Source organism: Cervus canadensis, chromosome 8 (assembly GCF_019320065.1).
Source record: "Cervus canadensis isolate Bull #8, Minnesota chromosome 8, ASM1932006v1, whole genome shotgun sequence".
Classification (NCBI taxonomy): domain Eukaryota; kingdom Metazoa; phylum Chordata; class Mammalia; order Artiodactyla; family Cervidae; genus Cervus; species Cervus canadensis.
Genome location: NC_057393.1, coordinates 60,957,556 through 60,981,338, shown reverse-complemented (window position 1 = coordinate 60,981,338; position 23,783 = coordinate 60,957,556). Strand labels below are relative to the sequence as shown.

The window sequence follows — 23,783 nt, the reverse complement described above, 5'->3', positions numbered from 1 at the left end:
TAGAAGTGGGCAGCTGAAAGGTATAACCTTTTGGGGTTGCATTTAAGGACAGAGCCAAGGAGCCAGGGCATTTTCCCCATACCGGTCTGAAGATATCTTCTGAAGATATCTTCTCAGCAGCCAAAAAGCATCTGTGAAGACAACCACTTGAAGGTCGTCATGAAATGAACTGAATGTGATAGTGAACAGGGCTGGGATTCAGAGAATCCAAGAATCTCCTTCAACTGTGGTCAAAATGGTGTCCAATGAGCTTTTTTTCCCCTAGAAAGTCTTTCTAGATAGATTTCATTGGATAGTCAGTGGGTCTGCGTACATGCTAAGTCACTTCAGTTGTGTCTGACTCTTTGCTATCCCATGGGCTATAGCCCACCATCCTCTATCCATGGGGATTCTCCAGGCAAGAATACTGGAGTAGGTTGCCTTGCCCTCTTCTAGGAGATCTTCCCAATCCAGGGGTTGAACCTGTGTCTCTTGTATCTCTTGCATTGGTAGGGGGGCTTCTTTACCACCAGCGTCACCTGGGAAGCCCTAATGGGATCTGACAGCACCCGAATGAAGCCAGAACACTCTCATATTGTCAACTCTAAGAACCTCTTTCTCCAGCCACATTGCGCCACTTGCAAAGGCCTGAGCACTACCCTATTCCCTCCAGCAGGTATAGGAGTGAAGCAGTGAATAAAATGGGTTTGGAAACTAAACCATTTAGGTTCATATCTTCCCAATTAGGTAAGACTTACTAGATTAAGATTCCTTACTAGATTCCTTACTAATTAAGAAACCTTGACTTGGTTATTCAGAGACAAAGTGCTTCGCTCTAGAGCCTTAAATGGAAGGAAGACACAGCTTTCCTTACAGGGCACACACTCACTGAGTAGGGAGAACTGGGCAACAGGTGCTTGGCGATTTTAGAGGAAAGCTAGGAGGGGCTCCTTAAACCAGTCCATGTTAAGAGACCAACAGAGAGAAGAATAATAGGGCCCTGGTCACCTCCCCAGTCTGCTCCTTTGAGGGATCTGAAGCCAAAGGTCTCTATCATGACACACAGATCCCTGACTTGGGGCACAGATGCTTGCCATTGGCTCAGTCTAGTTGTGAGGGTTGTTTTCTGTGTCAGGGTAACTGAAAAAACATACTGCCTCAGGATCCAGACACAACAAGCAAGGCAGTTCGTCTAATGATGGTGCAGAGAGTGAAGTGACACGTGGAAGCCAGGGTAGGCCTGCTACCAGAACAAAGGGGAGGCAAAGACCATTAGTACGGAGTCCCTGATGCATTTCCTGCTGGCAGATGGCTTGCAAGGACCCCTCACGCAGGAGTCTGTTTTATTTGCAGAGGCCACAGTGGTAAATTAGAGCCCAGCCCGGCCCATTCTGGGCTCTCCAGTTTCTCTCAGAATGTTTCCTATCACTGCCCATAGGCCACTAAAACCCGCCCGCATTCAGGATGATTGATTCTGCTCAAGCAGCAAGCCACAAACTCATGTCGAAACACCCACTTCAAATGAGTCATTAGCCTCCTTTATGGATGTTTCAGGTCATAAGGAATAGGACCTGTGAGCCCCATCTCTTGTAGAGTAGATAGGGAATGTTTGCAGATGTGGCGGAGGGTGGGGGGGACTGTTTCCTGTCAATCAGCAAGATGAAGCTAGAGAAAAATAAGTCCTGGCAACTTCATGGCCAGAGTCAGGGATTCAAACCAAACCACCCACGGGCTCTTCATTCCTACCCTAGAAATGAAGAGCAACAGCGACAGGGCTCCACAGAGTCTGTGGAGTGTCCACAGACAGACTACCATCTTGACTCTGTAAAGTACCTGGAACACAGAAAGTTGCGGTCAAAGAGGGGAATGTCTAAGACTTTCTGACTTGTCACGGGACAGCCCGTTCCAACTGAGCACCGATCGAGGTCGTCATGGGCTGGCGGGGTAAAGAGCTCCAGCGACAGCAGCCACAGTCATAGCAGCAGCCCAGAGGCAGCAACGCCAGAAACCTGAGTTCTGTAGCTCGGCAAGTTTCAGCTCACCGCCTGACCCACGTTTAGCAATTCTGATGTACCGCAGAGCAGACAGCCCCAGCCCAGGATGACTGCCTCCCTCAGCCCCTCTCCGACAGGCAATGAAAGCAAGACCCACTTTGAAAATTCTCCCCCATCATGCAAACTGACACAGGCATGCTTTTCAAAAACCCACAGCCAATCTGTTGATCATTACTTATTTACAAAGGCCTTCGGGCAGAAAGTCCTGTAAAAACCATACTTGATACGGTATATACTAGCTTTTTCTGCTTGTGGAAAAAAAGTCCCCCCAAGGCTACCTCAAACCATCACTTTCTATTGCACATAAAATGTAGCGTGTAACACTAAAGTATTTAATATATAGGGTATAATATATCTACAGGAAAGGCATTTGTGTAGAAGTATGTTACCCCGGATTTGGTAATTTGATGTTTTGCTGAAGGCTACGACTTAAAAAAGCTTCCACCTCGTACAGAAGACCTGTCATCTTGGTACCCAAGAGCCAACAGAATAAAGAAGTACCCTTAAGCAGCAAAACTTTGACACAGCTTTGAAGCATATGAAAACAGTATAACTCCTCAGAATTATTATTACTCAAGATCAAAGAAATGAGCCATACTTTACATAGCAAACAGGGACAGGGAATTTGGCTCCAAAGGTTTCAGATTTTTCAGACTTCTCTTTATTTATTTATTTGCTTCACTAAATTTAGGCAAAAAGAAAGCGCCTGGGCTTCTATTTTCAGTGGATAAAACTATTAGCATGAGATAAGGCGATCACCTAATGGTGAGTAAATAGAGAATGGACGTGAGCATGACAAATGGCATTGGAAAAACAAGGGCTTGGCAATTGACACGTTTTATTTCTCCTCATAAACTGTAAACAAGCAGGTAAATCAGCAGCACCCAAGCAAGACTGAGAAAATGGGAAACAGGAAACACTGAACAGGAAGAGGGGATTGTGATGGAAAAGGACGTGGGGCTGGGTGAGTCTTCTCTTGGGACTTGTGTTCTCGACCACATGAAGGACTGCCCTGTCTCCATCCTAGAAAGATGGTTGTGGAGAGGCAGAAAGAGGCTAAAGCTAGGAAAAGGTGGGGAGGAGGAGGAATTCATCCTGATTTTTATATCAGTCATCAAAGGGAGGAGAGTGGCCAATGGCAATGAGAAGAAGAAAGCACCATCAAGATGGCAGGTGTTTCCATGGCAGGAAACATTTAGGGAAAGCAGTGCAAACCTGAAATCATTCCTGTTTCACTGAGGTGCTGGAGAGTGAGGATGATGAAGGAAATAAGCACTAGGATTGGCAGATGAATCGGAGACCAAAAAAAGAGAGAGGGAAGATGAAGAAGCCAAGAAGAGGAACCAACAGAAGTCTATTGAAAACTAGCTTCACTTGCCTTTTCCTAGAGGAAGCTGCAGTCAAGATAGAGAGAAGGGAAGAAAGGAAAGAAGGAAGGGAGCAAGGGAGGGACAGAAGGAGGGAGGGAAGGAGAGAAAGAGAGCAAAAGAGTGCTCACAAGCACTATTTCATAATTAATATTGCTTTTAGCCTGAGCAGAAGTAGATTACTTTTGAACTTTGCTTTGGCAAGTCCACAGATTATTAGACTTTTTTATCAGTCAAAATCAATTAACAGAAATTTGATTTCAATCGACAGGATAAAGAGAAGGTAATCTTCAGGTTCATTTTTGATTGTGATGATACATCTCACATATGGCCTTAAGTACAGAAAACAGTCCTCGGAGGGACTCCAGCAGAAAGAGACTTGCCGGAGGCAAACTAACCACATGCGTCCCTCTGATTGGCTGCTGCCGTCATTAGTGCCACTGCTGTTTAGGAACTACACAGAGACGGGACATGGTGACAGCTCAGACTTTAAAGCCTATGTATTTTTCAAACAGCTTTTCAAACTGTTTTTCATGACAGAATTTTTTCAGCTCTATCATTAACTGCTGACAAGCTGACAGAATAAATACTCCAGCCTTTAAGAAGCCATCTAACGATCTCATCCCCTCCTCCCCTGCGAGCTTGCTAGGGAGGAGAGCCTCTGGGCCCCGGAGGGTTGGGGGGGGGGATGGCGATGAGAGGAGATGGAGCGAGAGGGGGGTCCGCCACCAGGGGACCCACTGCACAGCCCGGGCCCCCATCCATCCTTACCTCATCAGCTTGGGCGAGGAGCTGGGTGAGTTCCGCATGCCTCCGTTGCGCTGCTTTTTTTTGGGTGACAGTGTCGACGGCTGCTCATCTTCAACTGGAAATACAGGCAGCTCATGAGATTATGAACAGTTTGAGGGCAGACTGTGAAATACAGGCAAGATATCAAAGGACACACACTTACGGCTCAGTCACTCACTAGGAATTCATGGCCGTGTCTTAGGACCCAATGACAAAAACCAAGGCGTTAGTCCAAGAGCCCGGCTTAAGGGAGGTGAGAGCATCACCTCTCAACACTCCAGCATTTAAACATGCACTTTCAAAGACTAAAACAGTTTATAAACACCCTGCCGATAGAAAGAACAGAAATTGCAAAAATATGGATGTATATATGGGAACACGCCATCATTCTGCTTAGATTTCAATTTGGTTCCTTTGCCTTGCTGGATGACCAAAAGTCAGAAACAGAGCTGTCTTTGAAGCAGCGGCATGAGAGCTGCCAGCTGGCTGCTTCTGCAAATGAACCAACAAAACCGGTTCCTAATTCCTGCACGCCAGAGGAAAAGAGCCTTGGAGAGGCAAGGACTGGAGGCCTTAACAGCCAATGTTTCAGTCCATCAGGACTGGGAACACTGGTGGGTTCTGGCTCAAGAATCCCAGCCCAGTGCAGCTCTTCTCCCTCCACCTCCCAGGAGAGAGGGCCTGTGGGGCTGTGTGTGTGGGGTCTTTTCTCAATTCATTAAGATGGGAGAAAGGGGGCTGCAAGCACCCAAACAAAGGAGGAGGTTGCCATTGAATGATATCTCTGATGATGCGGGGGGTTGCGGGGAGGTTGCAGGAAAGCAGGGCAGCAGAGAGTATTGGAAACCACAGGTTGTTTTCCAAATGTTTAAACCACACAGATTGCTAAGCAATGTGAAGCTCTGCTCACAAACAACATAGCATACTCTATTGCTTTTGCCCAAAGACACCCACTAATAAGCTCTGGAGATGTATTAGCCTGCATTGTGCTTCTTTTAAGAGAGCTGCTTGATAATTAGTAGGTGCATACCCAGCCTGTCACCCAAGGGCACCAGCAGCAAAATCCTAGTCTTCCTCTCCCCACCCCCACGATTAGGGCTAAAGCTGTAATGTCAAGAGGGAAAAACAGGATCCTTGGATTCTTATTGTTGACTGCAATACAGACTGGGAGGAAGCATCCCTGAAACTTAAAATGACACGCAGTTACCTTAAAGCTAAGAGGAGAAATATTAGCAGCGACAACATCAAAAGAAGCTTGATAGGTGTTAAAGGTGTACAAGGCTTAAGTGGGGGAAGAGATGCCATCTCAGCTGCTTGATATTATCCAGGAAGACCCATATCAGAACGTGCATGATATGGTACTTCCCTGAAAACACTAAATACATTTAATGTTATGATATATGGCCCAAAAGAGTTTATAATAATCCAGTGTTCGTGTTAGTCACTCAGTCATGTCTGACTCTTTGCAACCCCACGGACTATAGCCGTCCATGGACTATTCTCTGTCCATGGAATTTCCGAAGCAAGAATACTAGAGTGGGTAGCCATTCCCTTCTCCAGGAGGATCTTTCCAATCCAGGGATTGTACCCAGGTTTCCAGCACTGTAGGCAGATTCTTTACAGTCTGGTCAACAGGGAAGACCATGATAATCCAACTACCCTCTAAATGCTTCCAAGTATCACCCTTGGTACATTCCTTTATTCTACTGTCAGTCTGGGGTTGTCTAACTTTTGGCTGACACAGGGAAATGGAACAAGAATGTAGCTGGAAGTGACAGTGTGACCGGAAGAAATAAAGGCAGACAAATCACCTGCAAATGCCCTCAGCCCTTACACTCTATCACCTGCTGCTCCCCCTGCACGGTCTTCCCTCCCCCACCCCAACCCCACCCACCCGCCAGAGGCCCCGACTCAGGCTGTAACCGTATCAGTCACTTAGGTCTTCAGGAGGGAACTATGTGGCTGGAAGGATATCGCATCTTATCAGAAATGAGTATCCACAGCAAATCACAGAGACTAAACAGCACTTAAAAGATTAAAGGAAATAAATACAAGCCACATAAATGGTATTGAAAAAAATCACTTAAAGGTGATATGCATCTCTCAGCAAGCAAGCAGGCACTCTGTTCTTGACCTGCATTTATCTTCCTTTCGTAGGAGAGGGGCCAGGCATCCCAGACAATGATAGGGTAGAAAGGGAGTGAGATTGAGAGACAGAGAATGTGTATAGCGTAAGTGTACTTTTGCACTTTCCCCACCTCGGGATGGGGTAGAAAGTCTTGCGCTGACTACCCATGTAATACAAAGTCATCTTGCAATGGTTGTCTTTTGTTCAAGATGACCTAGATTAGTTGAGTAGCATGATGCACTAAACAACACGTGTGCATGTGAGTTGATCTAGTAGGAGGTGGAAATTCTTTTCTTCTTACCACACAAGCCTTCTTATGGTTAGGATGAAATGTCCAAAAAGGTTTTTTACCTACCCTAGGCTAGCTTTATTCAAGCCCACCAGATGTTACCACGGTTTTGTCCAATTATACAATAAGCCTGTGTCTGTAGGAAGTCACAGTCTCTGGCATTTCTGCTTAATTCTTTTGCTTAACTTTACTTTCCTCATTTGCACTGGGCTAATGACACATAACCCTCTCCTGTTAAGTGCCCATTAACCTGGCACCTGTTCGCTGTCTGTTTATCTGCAGTGATCTTCAGATGGAAGACTTGCAAGTTAATACCTGTTCACCAGCTCCAGGGAAACACCTTATTCTGGTGCTAAAGTCAGGCCTCCTTCTATGCAAGGAAACGATTTATTTTCATCACAACTCAGAAAGCTCATCCATCATAATCATACTGCATTTAAACTGGGATTTGTTCTCTTAAATGAAATGCATGTTCAAAGGTTTCCTCGTGTACTGGAAATGCAGATCTGTTCCCTGAAGAGATGGGGCAGGGTGGGGGGGAGAGGGGGGCAGGGAAATGTCTCCAGCTTAAATATACGAACGCTGTGTAATGGAGACCATTACACGTGGCTTAGATCCCACTAGAGGAGCCGTGATCACTTCTGCCTCCTAAGTAGGATATAAACCATATTTAATTATTATCCTTTTATATGGATTCCATCAATTTCTGCATATTTAAGGAAAGCAGATTGAGGAAAACTTTTAGTTAAGCTATAAAATATAATTTTCATTTCATGGCTTCTGTGACTACATGAGATGAATAAAAATTGAATTAAAAAGGGAGACTTACTTCGGTGAAAGACAAGTATTAAACGAATGAGCTACTACCTCATGCCAACACACATGTCCAGGTTCACAGTTAGCCTGGTTTCTGGCTAATTATAATACACCTCTGTCTCCGGCATTTCCACTAAGGTCCTCCTGCTGTGGAAGCAGTAGGAAGATAAGATCTTTTAAAGGAACCTGACTTACCAGCTTCTTTAAAACACAAACAAGTTCAGGAATCCAATGTGGAATTTTTATAGGAGCTGAACTCCATCCAGTCTCTGAGTACTCATAAAATTCAAGGGCTTGTTTTTGCACATCCCTAAGTATAACATTTAATGTGCTGTTGTAACTTCCCAGTGCTCGCTTGTCTAATAGGTACTGAATCTAACAGTTTTACAGTTTGGGAAGGCTCAGTGCTAGAAAAATGTCAGGCAAATCTAATGAGCCTTCAGATCCCTTGGTTTGCGCTGGAGTTTAATTTAAAGTTACAATGATGTTTTAACATGTTTGCTTATACTTGACTAAAGAGGATTCATTATTTCAATGACATAACCTCCAGACAATGTTCTGGGAATTGATTTAAGATGTGGTGGTAATTCCAACAGCCTTAATGCAGAGCCGAACATCTGTAACAACATTTTACTCAACTTTTCATCGGCACTCTTTTTTAAGCAACAGCAAGGCAACGTCTTCCAGAAACACTGGCCAGAACTCCGGGCTCCTTTCAAGATGATCATATACTTTACTGCATTTTTTTTAAAAAGAGAAATCCCTTTCTTTATTGGCCTAGCCAACTTGCAAACACTGTCAAGGTTCATCAATGCCTCTTCACGGGCACTTTGAGTAAAATGGGGCAACAATTTCAGCTTGCCTATGTAGTCCAGAGCTGACCTGTGGTGGACCCAGCTCTCAGCTCCAGCCTGGGGCACATTCCTTTGTCCCTGTTTCCTCAACAGGGTTTAGAGGGATGATGCCCTCTGAGACTTAAAGGTGAGTTTGTTGGCTGCAGTTAAAAAATAGTTCAAAGCAAATAAACTCGGAAATGTAATAAAAGGCAAACAACCCATAAACATGAGTCAACTGGCTATCTCCATTACGTTATTAATCACCACATCTGGCGAAACCCACATCTGCACACACTTAGCAGATCATTAGTAATGTCATATTCACACTGGAATCACTCAGAGTAAGAGGCATGCAAAGTGGTTTGAACGCAGAGGCATAGAACTAACAGGGCTTCCGACTGGAGTCCTGTGCAAGCTGCTAGTTTGGGGGGAGGGTAGTTTAAATGATTATTTATCATTTTGTATGGATTTTCTCTTTGGTCTTTTGCTGCCCAACAAGCTAGATGCATGCTGAAATCCACAGTAGTACATCTTCCTTCTCCCCCTGAGCTCAGCATGTTAAGGTAGAACATTAAGGGGTGCAGTTATTAAAATCTGGGATGGATTCCAGAGCTCCTTCACCTGGCTCGGCCACAAGCTGAGAATTGTGAGCTGTGTTCTTGAACTCAAATGGGTCTTTGGGATAGCGTGATCTAGCTCCAACCTTGACTGTCAAACAATAACAAGAAAAGAAAACTGAAATTAATCCTTTGTGAAATTTTTCATTAGAAAAGCTCCAAACCAGTTTTCCCATTGAACAAAATTATAGTTTTAAATTAAAATGGAAGTTTCTTCCCTCACAGCTAAATTGCAGGGTTTTTCTCTTTTCCCCCCAATAACTTCTTGAAATTCTTTTCGCTACATTATTGTCATCGATGTCAGATGGGATAATGTGTCAGCAGACAATCTTGCTTGTGTCATCATTTCCCCAAATATACAGAGTTCCTTTCTCCCCCCATGATATATACACAGACAGAGAAAATTCAGTTTTGCAGAAAGACCAAACTCATTATCTTCTAAAACCTGCTAAAATGCATCCTACTGAATAATCATTAGAGTCCAAGTCATCAACCCTCAATATGAAACTATCATTTTCAACTCAAACCACTGGCTTGGTGAGCTCCCTTGGTTGTGGTATCGCTGCTTAACTTGCATTAAATGCCAGGGGTCTCCTACTCCTAAGAAAGGGTGATGTGTCGCATCTCCTTGTATGGTGAGTGGTATCAGTGGGAATCGGGTGTGTGTTTTCAGCCTTTCAGGACATGAATGTTGTTTTACTAAAAATGGAAACTTACGAAATTGTGGGACTAGAGATTGGACAAGTGTGCTTCCTGTTTCCTGGGTTTATCAAACTTCCTTTCCTCCCAAGAAAAATCATGTAAGATGTAGTAATACAGTCACTTTTCAACAAACTGATTCATGATAGACAAAACTTCCAGGCTGATTCAACCTCTCTACAGGATGACTGCCTCAGACTTTCACTAGGAAATCTGGGCTAGCAAACTCCAAGGTCTTACAGTGTAGCCAGGAAAGAGAAATCCCTGGCTTGCAGCACACAATGGCACCTGTTTTACAAAGGGACGTTTCCTGTCTTACAATTATAGACCACCAGAACCCTTGCTGTCTATCACTCAAACCAGACCGGTGAGAGGGTATGAATGTTCCCACAAGCAATGAAGGCAAAGTAAGAACAAGAACAATGAATGCCAGATAAATAACCCATCCTGTGAGTTTGGTCATGTAACTACTCTAAAGGAGCACTTAACGATTGTTTCAGGATGAATCTTGTGGTGGGAACGCGATGTGCCCATCAACGAGGCTGAGCAGCTACAATAAAGTAAGACCGGCGTCTGAGCCAAGTTCTATGCCTACAAGATCAGTAGACAGCTCAAGAACACGGGGAAATTAAAGTCGGTGATATCCTTAAAGTAAGAGTTTCTGGTCTGACAACCTAGTGTATGTGTGTATATGTGTGTGTGCTCAGTAGTAGCTGACTCTTCGTGACCCAGTGGACTGCCCACCAGCTCCTCTGTCCATGAGATTTCCCAGACAATACTGGAGTGGATTGCCATTTCCTTTTCCAGGGGATCTTCCCAACCCAGGGATCAAACCCACATCTCTTGCTTGGCAGGCGGCTTCTTTACCACTGCGCCGTATTTCACCAAGAAGTTTGGGGAAGATTTTGCAGCATTATTGATAAAATCAATCCCCCCAAAAGCTGATTTGTTTTGAAACATCATGGTGAATAATTAACACAGAGATCATTAAAAGATGAAGGATGCTCCATACCCAAAGCAATGTGAACACTAATAATATCACCAACACAATATACATAACCCTCTACAACTGAATAATCACTTTACCATGTACAGCATCAGGCAGGATCATTTTACAACTTCTAGCTGAGAAACAGTAAATACATTTACTTGGAAAAGCTACAGGATGGAGGCTGGAAACAACAATGACCTGTTACCATGCAAAATGAGGGTGGAAAGAGTCCCGAAGCTGCCTGAGTCCAGGCATGGGGATCAGCACCCCACGGGAGGCTGAGGGGGCAGGAAAGGGAGGCTTGTTGGAGCTTTTTCATTTCTGGCTTTTGTGGAGCTAATAGGAGAATGGGGAGGGAGACTTTAAGGAACAATGGGTTATGTAGAAGTTAATCACAGGGTGTATTTCTGGCTCTATTCACTGCCTAGGAAACCTGAATTGTGTAAGTTTGAGGCCATCAACACAGAGTAATGAAAGAATTCAGCTCCTGCATGGGAGAGAGAAGAAATACTATATAAATATATTAACAGAATTCACATGACCTGGTTTGTAATGTTCTCTTCAGAAATACTGTGGCCTAACAGATCCTCAAGAATCAAATTTGGCGGAGTAGATGTACCTTCTATACCGACACACCCCATCTCAAACCACAGCCTGCTGTTCTATATGCATCCTGGTTAGAGTCCAGCATTCTCCAGTCTCCTGTATCTAGAATCTCAGCTCAAATATCTTTACTAAAAACTTGACCTGTCATTACAACTTGCCCAGTGCTCTTGCCTGCTCAGTATTCAGCAGGAAATTTCTCTTGGCAATCCAGTTGCCTTTGGTTCTTTTCTTTTCTTTTTTCTTAGAATAACTGTCTCTATCACCTCAAGGGCAAAGAAGAGTCTCAAGAAAAGATTACAATGTATAAGCTTCTTAGAGAGAAAGACAGAAAAAACAAGGAAACTTTAAAAGCAAATACACAATGGAAATGAGAACTGCAAGAACTTCTTTGAATTTTCACTATGGAGTTTGGAGTTGGGAAGGCAGTAGAAGAAGAAAACTTCTACTTTGAATCAAACAGAAAGAAAATGTATAGGAGTTCAACCAAAACAGCCTCTTCTCAACTTTCCTCTCCTTCTCTCCCTGCTTGCTACTCCCAACACCAATATGATGGTAAAAGTTTTGAGGTCAAAAAGTGTGTCTCTCTCCTTTCTGCAATCCTGACATATGTAGTACATGTTTTGTGGGGACAAGCTTCAGAATAAGGATGAAATCTGCCAAGTTCCTGGCACCAACAGCTGCTGTCTTTCTTTTTATATTTCTCAAGTTCTGGGATCAGCAAACTATACTGTGGAACATATTTGTGTAGAGCTTATAAGCTAAAAATAATTTTTACATTTTTAAGTGGTTGAGGGGAAATCTAAGGCGAATAATATTTCATAACACATTAAAATGATATGAAATGGAAATTTCAGTAGCTCTAAATAAAGTTTTATCATTACATGGCCACAGTCATTTATTTACCTAGCATCTCTGGCTGTATGCACTCTACGACACAGAGGTAAATAACTGCAATTGAGACTGTGTTGCCCGCAAAGTGTAACATATTTACCCTTGATAGCAAAGGTTTGCAGATTCCTGCTCCTATCTTCTCACATTTTCCTAGCTTTCCAGTTTTCAAAAAGAACAATTCTCTTTCCAATCTGTCAAGATAGCCAGACAATGAAAGCAACACACATGGAACTCACTTCCAGTGCTCAGATGTGGAGAAGTTGGGAGGGAAGTCAAGTCAGGAGGTAAGTCGGGAGCGATGGAGGTATTAATAGTTCAGAGCCTCGAATGTCCTTCCCACCAAATCTGCCATTTGTCCAGCAGGCCCCCTTGCCTTGGGGGAGACCAGTCAGGTGAGTTTCTCATTTCCTCATGCAAGCTAAGTTAGATCCCTCCACCATGCACTTTGAGAATCAAGGCCAACCACATCCACCATGAGCAATTCCTTGGAGCTGTCAGTGTGTGCTCCAAGTCCACCCGGCAAGAGTCCATCCAAGACAACAGATTAACCATTAGACTAGATATGTTGAAAATATACAGCGTCAACCTTTCCCCAGCTAGCTCAGAGCGATGTATAGATGATTATTTCAACCGTCAGCTGCCGCACAGATTTAAACCCCTGCACAATAACTCCCGGATTCATCTGCCCCTTGTCAAACTGGCACAGCTTTGCTTCGAAGATACACGGTGTGGCAGTTTCACTGTGAACCCAGAATGATCCAGACGGCCGCTGTCTTTTTGTTAACAGGAAGCCGAACTGATGAGTTTGTAATGCATTTCTTATCAAAAGTACTTTCAGAAGAGAAAATGTGCCCCATACGTTTGGCTAGAATTTCACATCGACTAGAGTATGGGCTTAATCAGAACATCTCTGTGATTTTCTTGGGGAAACAGATAAATTCTGCATTCATCCCATTCAAGTCACTGTATGCCCATAAGAGACGTATATATGAATTTATAATTATTCTTGATTATTTTCCCCTCCTGCAGTATACTTAATAAAAATCATCAGTTGGAGTCTACGAAGCTATGATGCTTAACAGGTTCAAGCGTGCTAGTATATTTTTTAAAGTTAATGTGGTTCTTCTTGAGCTGTGTGTCTGAAATGATCGTTGTGAATAAAGGGATTGTAATTTTCAACTCAAATGTTTAACAAAGACAAAATGGACCGTAATGGAATTTATGGAGTCTGTGAAGGAACTCTCTAATATGGTTTATTATCAAACAGATTTGGATTTACTGTTGGACAAACCGGTCTCTCTGAAATGTATCAAGAGAAAATGCCTGGAAGGTGCTGAACATTGTTCCTGGAACAATTCAAGTGCTCACATAGACGGCAGAGCGGCCAGTTGTGTTGTGTTTGTTATTCTAACCCCTACTGACTTATGAAATTCAGTACTTAAATGCCAACACTAAAATCACTATTTGTCCTGCCTTTATTTGAAATTCTAACATTTTATTCATCATGCATTTTTTTTTTTTTGCATTTTGATGTTTTATAATACTGCATGAACTTATCATTTATCTTGGGGCTTCCCTGGTGGCTCAGTCGGTAAAGAATCACCTGCAGGAAGAAGATGTGGGTTCAATCCCCGGGTCAGGAAGATCCCCTGGAGAAGGGCATGGCGACCCATTCCAGGATTCTTGCCTGGAGAATCACATGGACTGAGGAACTTGGCAGGCTACAAGCCCATAGGGTCACAAAGGGTCAGACATGACTGAAGTGACTGAGCATACATTGTTTATCTTGATGACAGGTTTTTGGTGACTCCTCAAATTTGGTGCCTAAAGCAAGTGTCTCATTCTTCCCACTCTGGCCCCAGCCCTGCCTGACCATTTCTCAAGAGTGTTCTAGGTACTGGACTCTGCCTGTGGTTACAGAGAAGTTATCTTAATTTGTCCTGCATGTGTGTATACATGCTCCCTTGTTCAGAACTGGACAAGGCAAATATAAAATATGACTCATTCTTTTGATCACTTCATGCTGTCTGTATAAGACTGTTCAGGAAAATCCTTGCAAGAAAGGCTTCCTTGTGGATTTACAGATTGTCAGACACCCAAAGGAGTGGAGGAAAGATCATGCTGCCTCCGGAATCTGAGATATGCCACCAGCCCAGGGTGAGAAACAGAAGAGAAACAAAGGGTCAGGTCTCTCCCGGACTTCATTTCACACCTCACATCAAATTCTCCTGGTGAACACAATGTGTATTTACATTTCCACTTTGAGGTAGAAGTTTTTATTTGCTTACATGTGTTGACTCAGTTGTTACCGTCCTTCTCTTTTTGTTTTTCCTCCCTCTAAACTGCTTCCAGTAAACAAGACTGGCAGAAGATGTCAATCAGATTTTCATTTCCATTTTCACTTTCGTATTTATGTCTTCTGAATTCATGCTTGCCCCAGTGATTCTATTTGAAGATCAGCCTAGGATCTAATTGTGTGTATGTTAAATTATTTTCTAAACCATAAGACGCTATACAGATAAGGACCATTATTATTATTAATATCATTATTATTACTGGTTCATCCATAAACACCATATCTGCCACTGAGCCAGTTTTGTCAAGAGCCCCCTAGCATTCTGACAATATTCCACATGACTGCACTGATACTCTCTCTGAAACTCAGATAAAGGTAAAATGCATGGGTTTTTAGTGCAACCCAGGCGCACTGTATGGCCTGATGAAGAATGCCCTGCCAGAACACTTAAGAAATACTGTATGCTTTTAACCTTGGGAGGTAAGAACCAGTCTGGATTGTGACTTTACACTAAACACAGCATTTAGTATATTTTCTAAGGGCATAGTCACCTTCTAAAGATGTCCTCAAACTATAAAATCATCATCCATATTCTACTATAATTTATCTTCAGACATAGCCCCTGCAACATTTGAAAATGGTAGTGCACGGTAGGACATTGCTGGTCAACACAGAGCAAGTATAACGCAGGCGCAGGGCTGGACTGGGTTTAGGCATGAGCAGGCCTGACCCTCCTTGGGCTCAAGGTTATACTAATAACACCAACCCAGGAGCACCCAGGTCTGTGGACTTCTCCTCCACATCATTTGCTGTCAGAAGTCTGTTAGTGAGAATAGCATGAAGACATGGGTTTGTGGAGTAAGGTGACCTGTTCAAGTCCTGACTCTGATCTTCATTAGAGCATTAGAGGTCTCATCTTACACAAGTTCCTCGACACCCCCAATGTCACAAGATCCATGCTGGACAGATGAGAACACCAAGATCTGGAGATGCTGTGGGCTTAAGTGAGATAACCAGTCACCATAGGCTGAGGACAAATACTGTCTTGTTGTGCTCTGCATAGCACCATCTGGCTGCTCCATCAGATTTTATATGCAGGACAATCTTGAAAGATTATCCATAAAAATATGGATTTTAACTGTTTAAAAACCTTGCAGAAGACTGGGCTCCCATCCTAGAAAGGTAACTGTCTCACAGGACATGAGCTCATCAGCTCCTCAAATACCCCCATGCTGCCTACTGGACCCCCAGTCACATGGCAGGTACCCCATATCAGCATCTCTGGCTCTGATTCCAATGACACTCAAGCGTGCTATTCCTGAGACAAGGAGCATTGGGATGGACAATCCCTCTACACACATCAACTACTACTGAGCTGCAATGAGGGTAACGGGTAAGCACACAGGACTTGAAACCAGTCTGTTCAGTCTGAACTTGAGTATCTGGTAAATTACCTACATTCATTTTTCTCACCTATAAGCTGGGAATAATCTTTCCTCACAGGGTGGTGGTGAGGATAGATTGAAAAAAGTGAAGAAAAGGGAATAGCTTGAAAAGTGCTAAGAAGAGTTCCTGGCAGGCTCTTGATAAATGTTACCCATCATTATTATCTTGGCTTTGAGAAGTCAAAGTAATTAGAGCTCTCTACCATCACAAGGCCAATCTGCTTTCTTTTGATTTTGTTCTACTCAAATGGGTTCACAAACTCTCCTCTGCCCCACGCAACTGAGCTGGTATCCAGCCACTAGAATGGGGTGAGATTCACCACTCCACCCCCATTCTCTACGTCCTGTCGACAGTCACCTTTGTCCCATATTTCATATGGCCCCAATGAACTGCTGGGGTCAAAATAATTAGGCTATGCCAAGTGTCATAAAAACAAGAAAAGCCAGAAAATGTTTAAATGGGCCTCAATTGAAGAAGGCTGGAACCATTCAGAGCAACAACAAATGAAAGTCAGATGGAAACATGGAGAAACCCCACTGTTCCCTCTAAATTACAGGAAATTCATGTTGCCCGATTGTGAGGGGCTTTTCCTTGGATTTCTCGTGGGAGGTCATGGGATCGGGGCATGTACCTGGGAGATGACAGGAGGGACAGGGGGATGATGAGGTAGAGGGGTGGCTACTCCTCCTCCGTTCCTTCCTTTCACCTCCCTACTCTAACCACCCTTCAAGAAACAGGTTAGCCTGCTTCTTCAAGGAAGCCTTCCCAGATGACTGTAATAAGGCGGAATCCTCCACTGCTTTAAAGGTCCCTTGGCACCTCTCATCGCACACCCCTTTGATAGCTCTCTCTTTTTTTTTGCATTATAATTTGTTTCCCATTTTCCATTCATTCTCCCCAACTAGACATGTAAGTTTCTTAATGCAGTCTACAAATCTCTGAATCTCTTACACGGCTGTGCCCCTAGTAAAGTTTCTGAGAAATAACTCCTAGTGACCAGGGAGGTGTCATTGCAGAGGGAAAAAGCACAACCAAGTGGTAAGGAGCCCAGGTCTAGGTCCAAGCTTAGACCCACTGTGTAGCCTTGGCAAGACCCTTCCCCTTCTGGAGGACTGGTGTTAATTAAGCATAGGAGTTTTTTAGCTCTGGTTTGTAACGGTTCTGGGCTTAACCTTCTCTTCTGTTACTTTCCAGATATCACAGGAGCCAGCCATGGATTGAAGGCATCATAACCCTCCAACCACAAATAATTATCTACAACTTCCTACCAGACTCAACTCAAAGCACTAAAAACTAGGAAAAGCAGGATTTCTGGTCCAAGGGAAATGGTTCCCAACTCCTCCTTTCAATAGAAGGAACTGGAGAACTCTACAGAATACCAGAGCAATTCAACACAAATCCTGAGGGATGAGAGGTTAGGCATTTCTTTTTCTTTTTTTCCAAAATCTTTTTCAAGATGTACAGTAAAATAGATCCACAAGTCTAGCTGGAGTAACAAGCCAACTGCATTAAAGTTACCTATATTTGGGTAAAATTCACAAGTTGTATGAAATAACAAGGTTGCATGATAGCATTGGGGAGGGCTAAATGATACCCCCTAGAGAGTAAGGGTGAAAAGATCTGGGAGGTCACGGAAAATAAGACTGGAAACAAGAGTTGGATGGAGAGAAAAGTCAGTCTCATTCACCTGCGTAACCCCAGAACCAAACACAGGGCCTGGCACACTGGGGGCACTCAAGCTGTGATGCTGAATAAAGCAGGGGTGGGAAGGGCATGCTGGGTGGGGAGGTGAGCTGGAGCAAAGGCAAGGAAGTGGGGGGTCACTAAGCCTAGGGACCAAAGGAAAAGCAGTTTGGCTGGAGTGGGAAGGTTTATTTAAAGGCACATTTGGGGGGCATAGGAACACAGATAGTGTACAGGCTTTGAAACCCAAATGGCGGAATTTGGATAATATTTGGTAATAATCTGAATCCTCTGGTAGTTATTTTTCCTTCGATTTCAATACTCAGATCCAGAGAGGACAGTATGAGGTTTGCATCTTGGAAAAGTCTATCAGAAACCCCCATAATTCAGTCTACTTTCTTTCTGGCCACTTAGAAGTTATAAAGGTTCAAGATAAGATGTACATGTATATGCATGAAATTGATAAGGAAGAGGCCCCTGGCAATGGTCCAGGTCTATTGGAGGCCTTGATTTTATTCTAGAGAGTAAAATACTTCACAGGAAAATAAAATTATTTAATGCCTGGGAAAGGGGTCCTGTGAAACCCACAGGCTGCTTCCTCAAAGCCCAGCCAGGTAAATCTACCCTTGACCCTGGGTGGTTACTTTCTGTCTTCAACTATACATGATCCCAGTCCATATAAACAGAACTTGAAGCTACAAAACTGATTGCAATCAATACTCTGAAAAACATTTTCAACAAAGCCAGTGTTTCCAAGTGGATTCACTGAGAAGGAAATGTTGTCCCCAATCCTATACTTCATGGTTTCACCTAACCAATAACACTTCAGGATTTTCTCTGCCAAAAGCATATAAGTGGATAAAATAAGAATGTACATGATATCATCTGGATCCTTAACCTACACCCCCTTAGATCAGTATGCCTAGAAAAAGTTTTTTAAAAAAACTCAAAAGAGAAAAATTCCTATAGGATTCCCAAAATTAATGGTTTCAAATTTTTAAATTACAAAAAGAGTAAAATATTTGCATTGAAATTTCTCCATAGCCTGATAGATAGCATTTGACAATGAAGAAAATAAACCCAATATATGAGTCATCCTGGAATGTATTTTAATCCCCCCCTTACATAATCTCAATAAATCCATTGTCTCCTAAATAAGCCATGTTTATAGCAAACACCCTGTAAAAAAGCAATGCTGTAGATTAAAGAAAAAAAAATAGTAAAAAGATGTAGTTATATCTTTAAACAAACTTAAAAGATTGAAAAATTACCTGTGGGTGGATTAAAAAACAAAAAACAAAATAAAAGTAAGTTTTGCCTGTACATTTGTTCCCCGCCCCCCTTGTTGACAAGCTGATCAGCCTCCGTGTGGACAATCTTACCAGAAAACAAAAACAAAAAACCCTCTGAGCCTGTTTGTCAGAAATTTAGTCCTCGCCCAAGGAGAAAAGCAACCTTCTTTGGTTAACTTGGATTCCAAAGTATTCTCGATGAAAGAGCAGTACGTTAAAATAATTTTTATATAGCACATTAATCCAGAACAAAAGCCCCCTTTATAAAAATGACCCTCATTATCCTGGTATGGAATGAAGCCTAGGGAATTAATTTGTATAAATAAACATTAGTTAAGAATGAGACTTGCTGCATAACAATGATCAGATGGTGGAGGTAATCCAGTCTTAGGGGTGAGAATATGGTATTGTGTAGTTACCTTTTAACAATAGCAACAGTTATTTACCTAGGACTTGTTCCAAATGAGCCTTAAATCAAGCAAGTTGGATTTAAGGAAATCTTTGCAATTTAAAGGTGTCACCTTATTTGAGGGCTATCTCCTCAACAAAAAAACAAATGAACATAGCTTTACACATTCATTGCAGAGAAATAAAGGAGAGAGAATCTGTAAAAGAAAAAGCAGGGAGTGGAGGGGTGAGGGTAGGACCTAGAGTAAGCCAGGAAGGTTTCATTTATAGAAGAGCAGCGCCACCTGCTGGTAGACCAGCATTTCGAGGCCCTCTGCAGTGTGGGGGCCATCATCTATCTTGCAATCTATGCATAAATATACAGCAGTATTTTTCAGCTGCTGTTATACATAAGAATTTTATTACCAGTCGGCAGATTTCTAACACACTGGTTGCCGTTTAATAATCCTCTATTACCTGAAGTACGGGTTATATAAAAACCTAGAATGTTAATTGTTGACAAACCAATTCTAATACGTAAAGCACTGTAAGTCACCCAGTAAATATCCAAATAAATCAAAACGGATAGCTCTTTTTCCTCTAACAACATGTTATTAAACACCACAACTTGGTCACTTATATAAAAATAATGTTCATACATTTCAATGTACTAAGAAACAAGGAAAAATGCATCATAATCTTACTAATGGAGAGCCTTCCCTTCATTTACAATTTAGAGGAAAATGTTTTTGCAGAGAATATTTTTCCCATCTTTAAAAACTGGACTTAAACCAATGTGTCACTTAGGGAATTTTCTCATATAACAAAACCTGAGTTATAAACAACTAAGATTGCATCTATAAAAGGTTATATTTTTAAAATGGCACTATAGGAGTCACAGAACATATAAGTCACTGATAGAGTGAGAAACAGTACCTGTCATTTTTTGCAGAAAAAGATCATACAAACGCGATAGCAAAGCAACACAATAAAAGGAAGAAACAGGAATGTGATAGGTGACTCTGATTATATCAGCAAAGGAAACTGTGAAATAAATTAACACCCAAGCACCCAGGAAAGGCATATTGCGGCTTCACTGAAAGTGATCGGTATGCAACAGAGAAGGCTGGTGATTTTATAAGAACAGAAATAAAGTGTAGGCTGCGAAATCTGGTGGTGATAACTAATGACCACACTACTTACAACTCTGATTTGATCTCTAACAGAAAAAAATAAAAAAGCACTCTACAGGATAGATGTATCCAATAGGAATCGAATTTTTCACTTGAAACAAAAAAACCCCAAATGGGATCAAAGGGCCCCATAAAATGAAAAATGACAGTTCCTATGTTGCCTTGATTTGATCTCAAGCCAAACGACCATGCTGATAACATTCCATAGCTTTAGAAGAAGGTAGGGCTGTTCTTGGATTATAATGGGAAGTGGATGACTGCCACTGCCCATTCAGCTGATGGGAAGCCTGCTCTAATTTCAAAAAGTTATTGAGATTTAATCTCTAACAACTACAGTGAAAAAGAAGCTGGTGCAGTAACCAAAGGGGCATCCCTTAACACACACACCCAATTTTGTTATTTCCGATGGGAACTGTGGAATCCCTCCTCATCCCATTCTTCCACCTAAGTTGGGTAAGACACATGTGTAAAGAGAATCAAATGTCAGAGTGCCTCCTGTAAGCCTATGGCATCTCCAGTTACCTATCACAGGGGACTTGAGGAGGAGGGTCTCGAGCATGAGCAGAGAGCATCTTCTCTCCCATTTCAGCTGGTTCCCACTCATGGGGAGAGACAGGGTTGCCAGGAGCAATTTCAGGCAGATGTGGAGGGTGTGTGGGACTCTGCAATCTAGGGCTGTCGAGACTTGAGTGGGTCATCCAATGTATTAGCACAGCAACAGAAGGTCCCTGCGGCTGACTGGGGTCTGAGTGATTAAAGGTACAAGTCCTGCCTTCAAACCAGTTGGGACACATTCATTAATGGGGGATCAGAGTTCAATGAAAGGAGCTTGTTTGAGTAGAAACATACTGCGGACCTGAAGGGCTTTGTGAGGTTACTCCGGGCAGAGTAAAACAATGGGTTTGCCATGCATTCCCAACTTGCACCTCAACCACCCAGGCTCAAAGACCCAACATATAGAAGGGAACATATGAGCATCCCCAAATCTACCACGGACTCCAAACACTGTGCCTGCCAGAGAAGCAGTGGAAGAAAGAAGAAACAGTGGTCAATTCTGGATCCAGCTCTTCAAGAGTGCTCTAGCAGTCAAAGGAAGCAGCTGCTGAGAAACAAATGTTTTGGTCAAGATGGCACAAGGAAACAAGAAGCAAGACCTCTAAGCTCAAGATCCTCTTGTCTCGTGAGATACGTGCCTAATAAACTGTGGAAACATAATCCCAACACAGTGTACATGTTATACAGCAAATCTGTGTTGAATTCCTACTGTGCGCCTTGGCTGCTGTGTGTAATACACTGGGACTCCAAAGACCAAGGAGAGTTGTGTGTGCTCATTGTTTATTTCTGTAAAGCTCAACATGAAAACTGCTCTAAATGAGGCTTATAGGAAACTAGATGTCCATCAACAGATGAACGGATAAAGCAGTTGTGGTATATACAGACAATGGAATATTACTCAGCCATAAAAAGGAACATGTTTGAGTTCATTGTAGTGAGGTGGATGAACCTACAACCTTGTACAGAGAGTGAAGTACATCAGAAAGAGAAAAGCAAATATCGTATACTAATGCATATATACGGAATCAAAAAATGGTACTGATGAGCCTATTTTCAACGAAGGACTGGAGAATAGAGAACAGACTTTGAACACAGCAGGGGAAGGAGAGGGTGGGATGAACTGAGAAAGTAGCATTGATATATATACACGTTTTGAACTATGTGTTTAAATCAGGAGTCAGCAAGTGTTTTTCTGTAAAGGTCAGGTAGTAACTATTTTGGGCTTTGAGAACCTTATGCTCTCTGCTACAACTACTCAACTTTGTGGTTTTAACTTGAAAGCAGCCGGGGACAATGTGCAAATGAATGGCGGCGGGGACAATATGCAAATGAATGGCTGTGACTGTGTTACAATAAAACTTTATTTACTAAAACAAAAAGGGCCACAACTGGCTGACCTCTGCTTTAAAGGATCGATAAGTTTCCATCAGCTGGAAAAGCAGAGGAATCACAGGCACAGGAAAAAGTTATAGAAATGTGTATATAACGAAAACAAGACATTTTTTTGAAGAACAGTTAGATGAAAGATACATGGAGAATGGAACTAGAAAAACAAGTTGAGGTCAAACTGTGAAGGGCTTTGAAGGCTGGAGGTTGTCCTATTGAAAACAAGAACAATCAAAAGTTTATTATTTTCTCCTTTAAATGGGATAACAACATGATGGAATCTGTGCTTTAACATAATAAATGTAGTGGCGGTTTAGTGGCAAGAGAGACTAATTAAGTGGAAGGCAGCGGTAGTATAACAGATGAGAAAAAAAATGAGGGCTTGAAGTTAGCAATGCCACGGAGAATAAGAAGAGAGGGCTTGAAATGTAATCTGGAGATCAAACTAGATGGCTTGGCCATCAGTAGGGTGGAGGAGAGGGCAGGATCACAGAACCCTTAGGATTTAAAAATGTGTATCAATACTCACTCAAGCCATCTCTAGACTGTGCCCCCATCAGGTCTGCTCAAAGAGGCAAAGGCAGGGTTTGGGTATTTGGTACCATTGACCCTGATCCTCGCACTAATCTTACTAACAGGAAAATCAACAAGCAGAAGGGCCCAACTGCTTGTAAAGAAATTTGGAAGAGGTGATGCTATGAAACCTCAACACCACTCAGACCTCAAAGATCAGCTGAGATCAAGATCACCATCAAGAAAAGAAATTTTGATGGAATTTAAAAGGAAAGAAATATCTCTTCCAGCCCTCTGTTCCCCTCGTTTGCTCTCCAACCTTCTTCCAAAAACACACTGAATTCACTATCTCTAAGTCAACTTTAGAGACGGAAAAGTCATGAGGCAACTTCAGTAAGATAAAGAATGATGAGAAACAGTCACAGTTGGTCCGTGAGGTCCTATTACTGTCTCCTTTTTTTCAGAAGAGGAAACTAAAGAATAGAGAGGTCCTAGAGCTGGTGCAAAGCCCCATGAGAGCAAGGGATGATGTCTACTCTGGGACTGCCTAGATAAAATAAGACAATGTTGGTGCCTTGAGAAGTATAAGGACTTACACATGTGTAAGGCATTATTCTTATGATAGCAATCAGCATCTGCCAAACATCCATTTGGTGAACAGATCAAAACATGACTGCATCAGGACTGTTCTCAAAGTCCCGAGAAAATGTACAAATCTCACCCCTTCTCTCTTTATCCCTGCCCTAAGGTTCCCAAGAATTTCAAGCTTTAATTGCCAAGGAGATCACTTAGTTCACTGCACAGTGAGTGGAAATAGCTTGGGAGTCCCCTACTATAATGCAGAGAAAAGACAGGAGATGTTTGTCTATCAGATACCTATCTTTGTGTTTGTGGGAGAAATCTGTGAAGGTGTGGCCCTTCCAGAAACTAGCACCTTGAATATTCCAAATCTACATCCCTAGACCTCCAC

At 42.5% G+C, this 23,783-nt stretch overlaps 1 protein-coding gene across 9 annotated transcripts in view; it reads right to left on the bottom strand.

Moving 5' to 3' along the window:
* The window catches only part of KCNMA1 (potassium calcium-activated channel subfamily M alpha 1), a 748,747-nt gene that overhangs the window by 99,754 nt on the left and 625,210 nt on the right, over positions 1–23,783 (bottom strand). For 7 of the 9 annotated variants that reach the window (XM_043476447.1, XM_043476438.1, XM_043476446.1 and 4 more), the window contains one exon: positions 4,172–4,265. In XM_043476447.1, coding sequence (XP_043332382.1) covers positions 4,172–4,265 — 94 coding nt within the window. Of the gene's footprint in view, positions 1–4,171; positions 4,266–8,879; positions 8,967–23,783 lie in introns of all 9 variants that reach the window. The other 2 variants (XM_043476436.1, XM_043476439.1) reach the window with 1 other exon arrangement.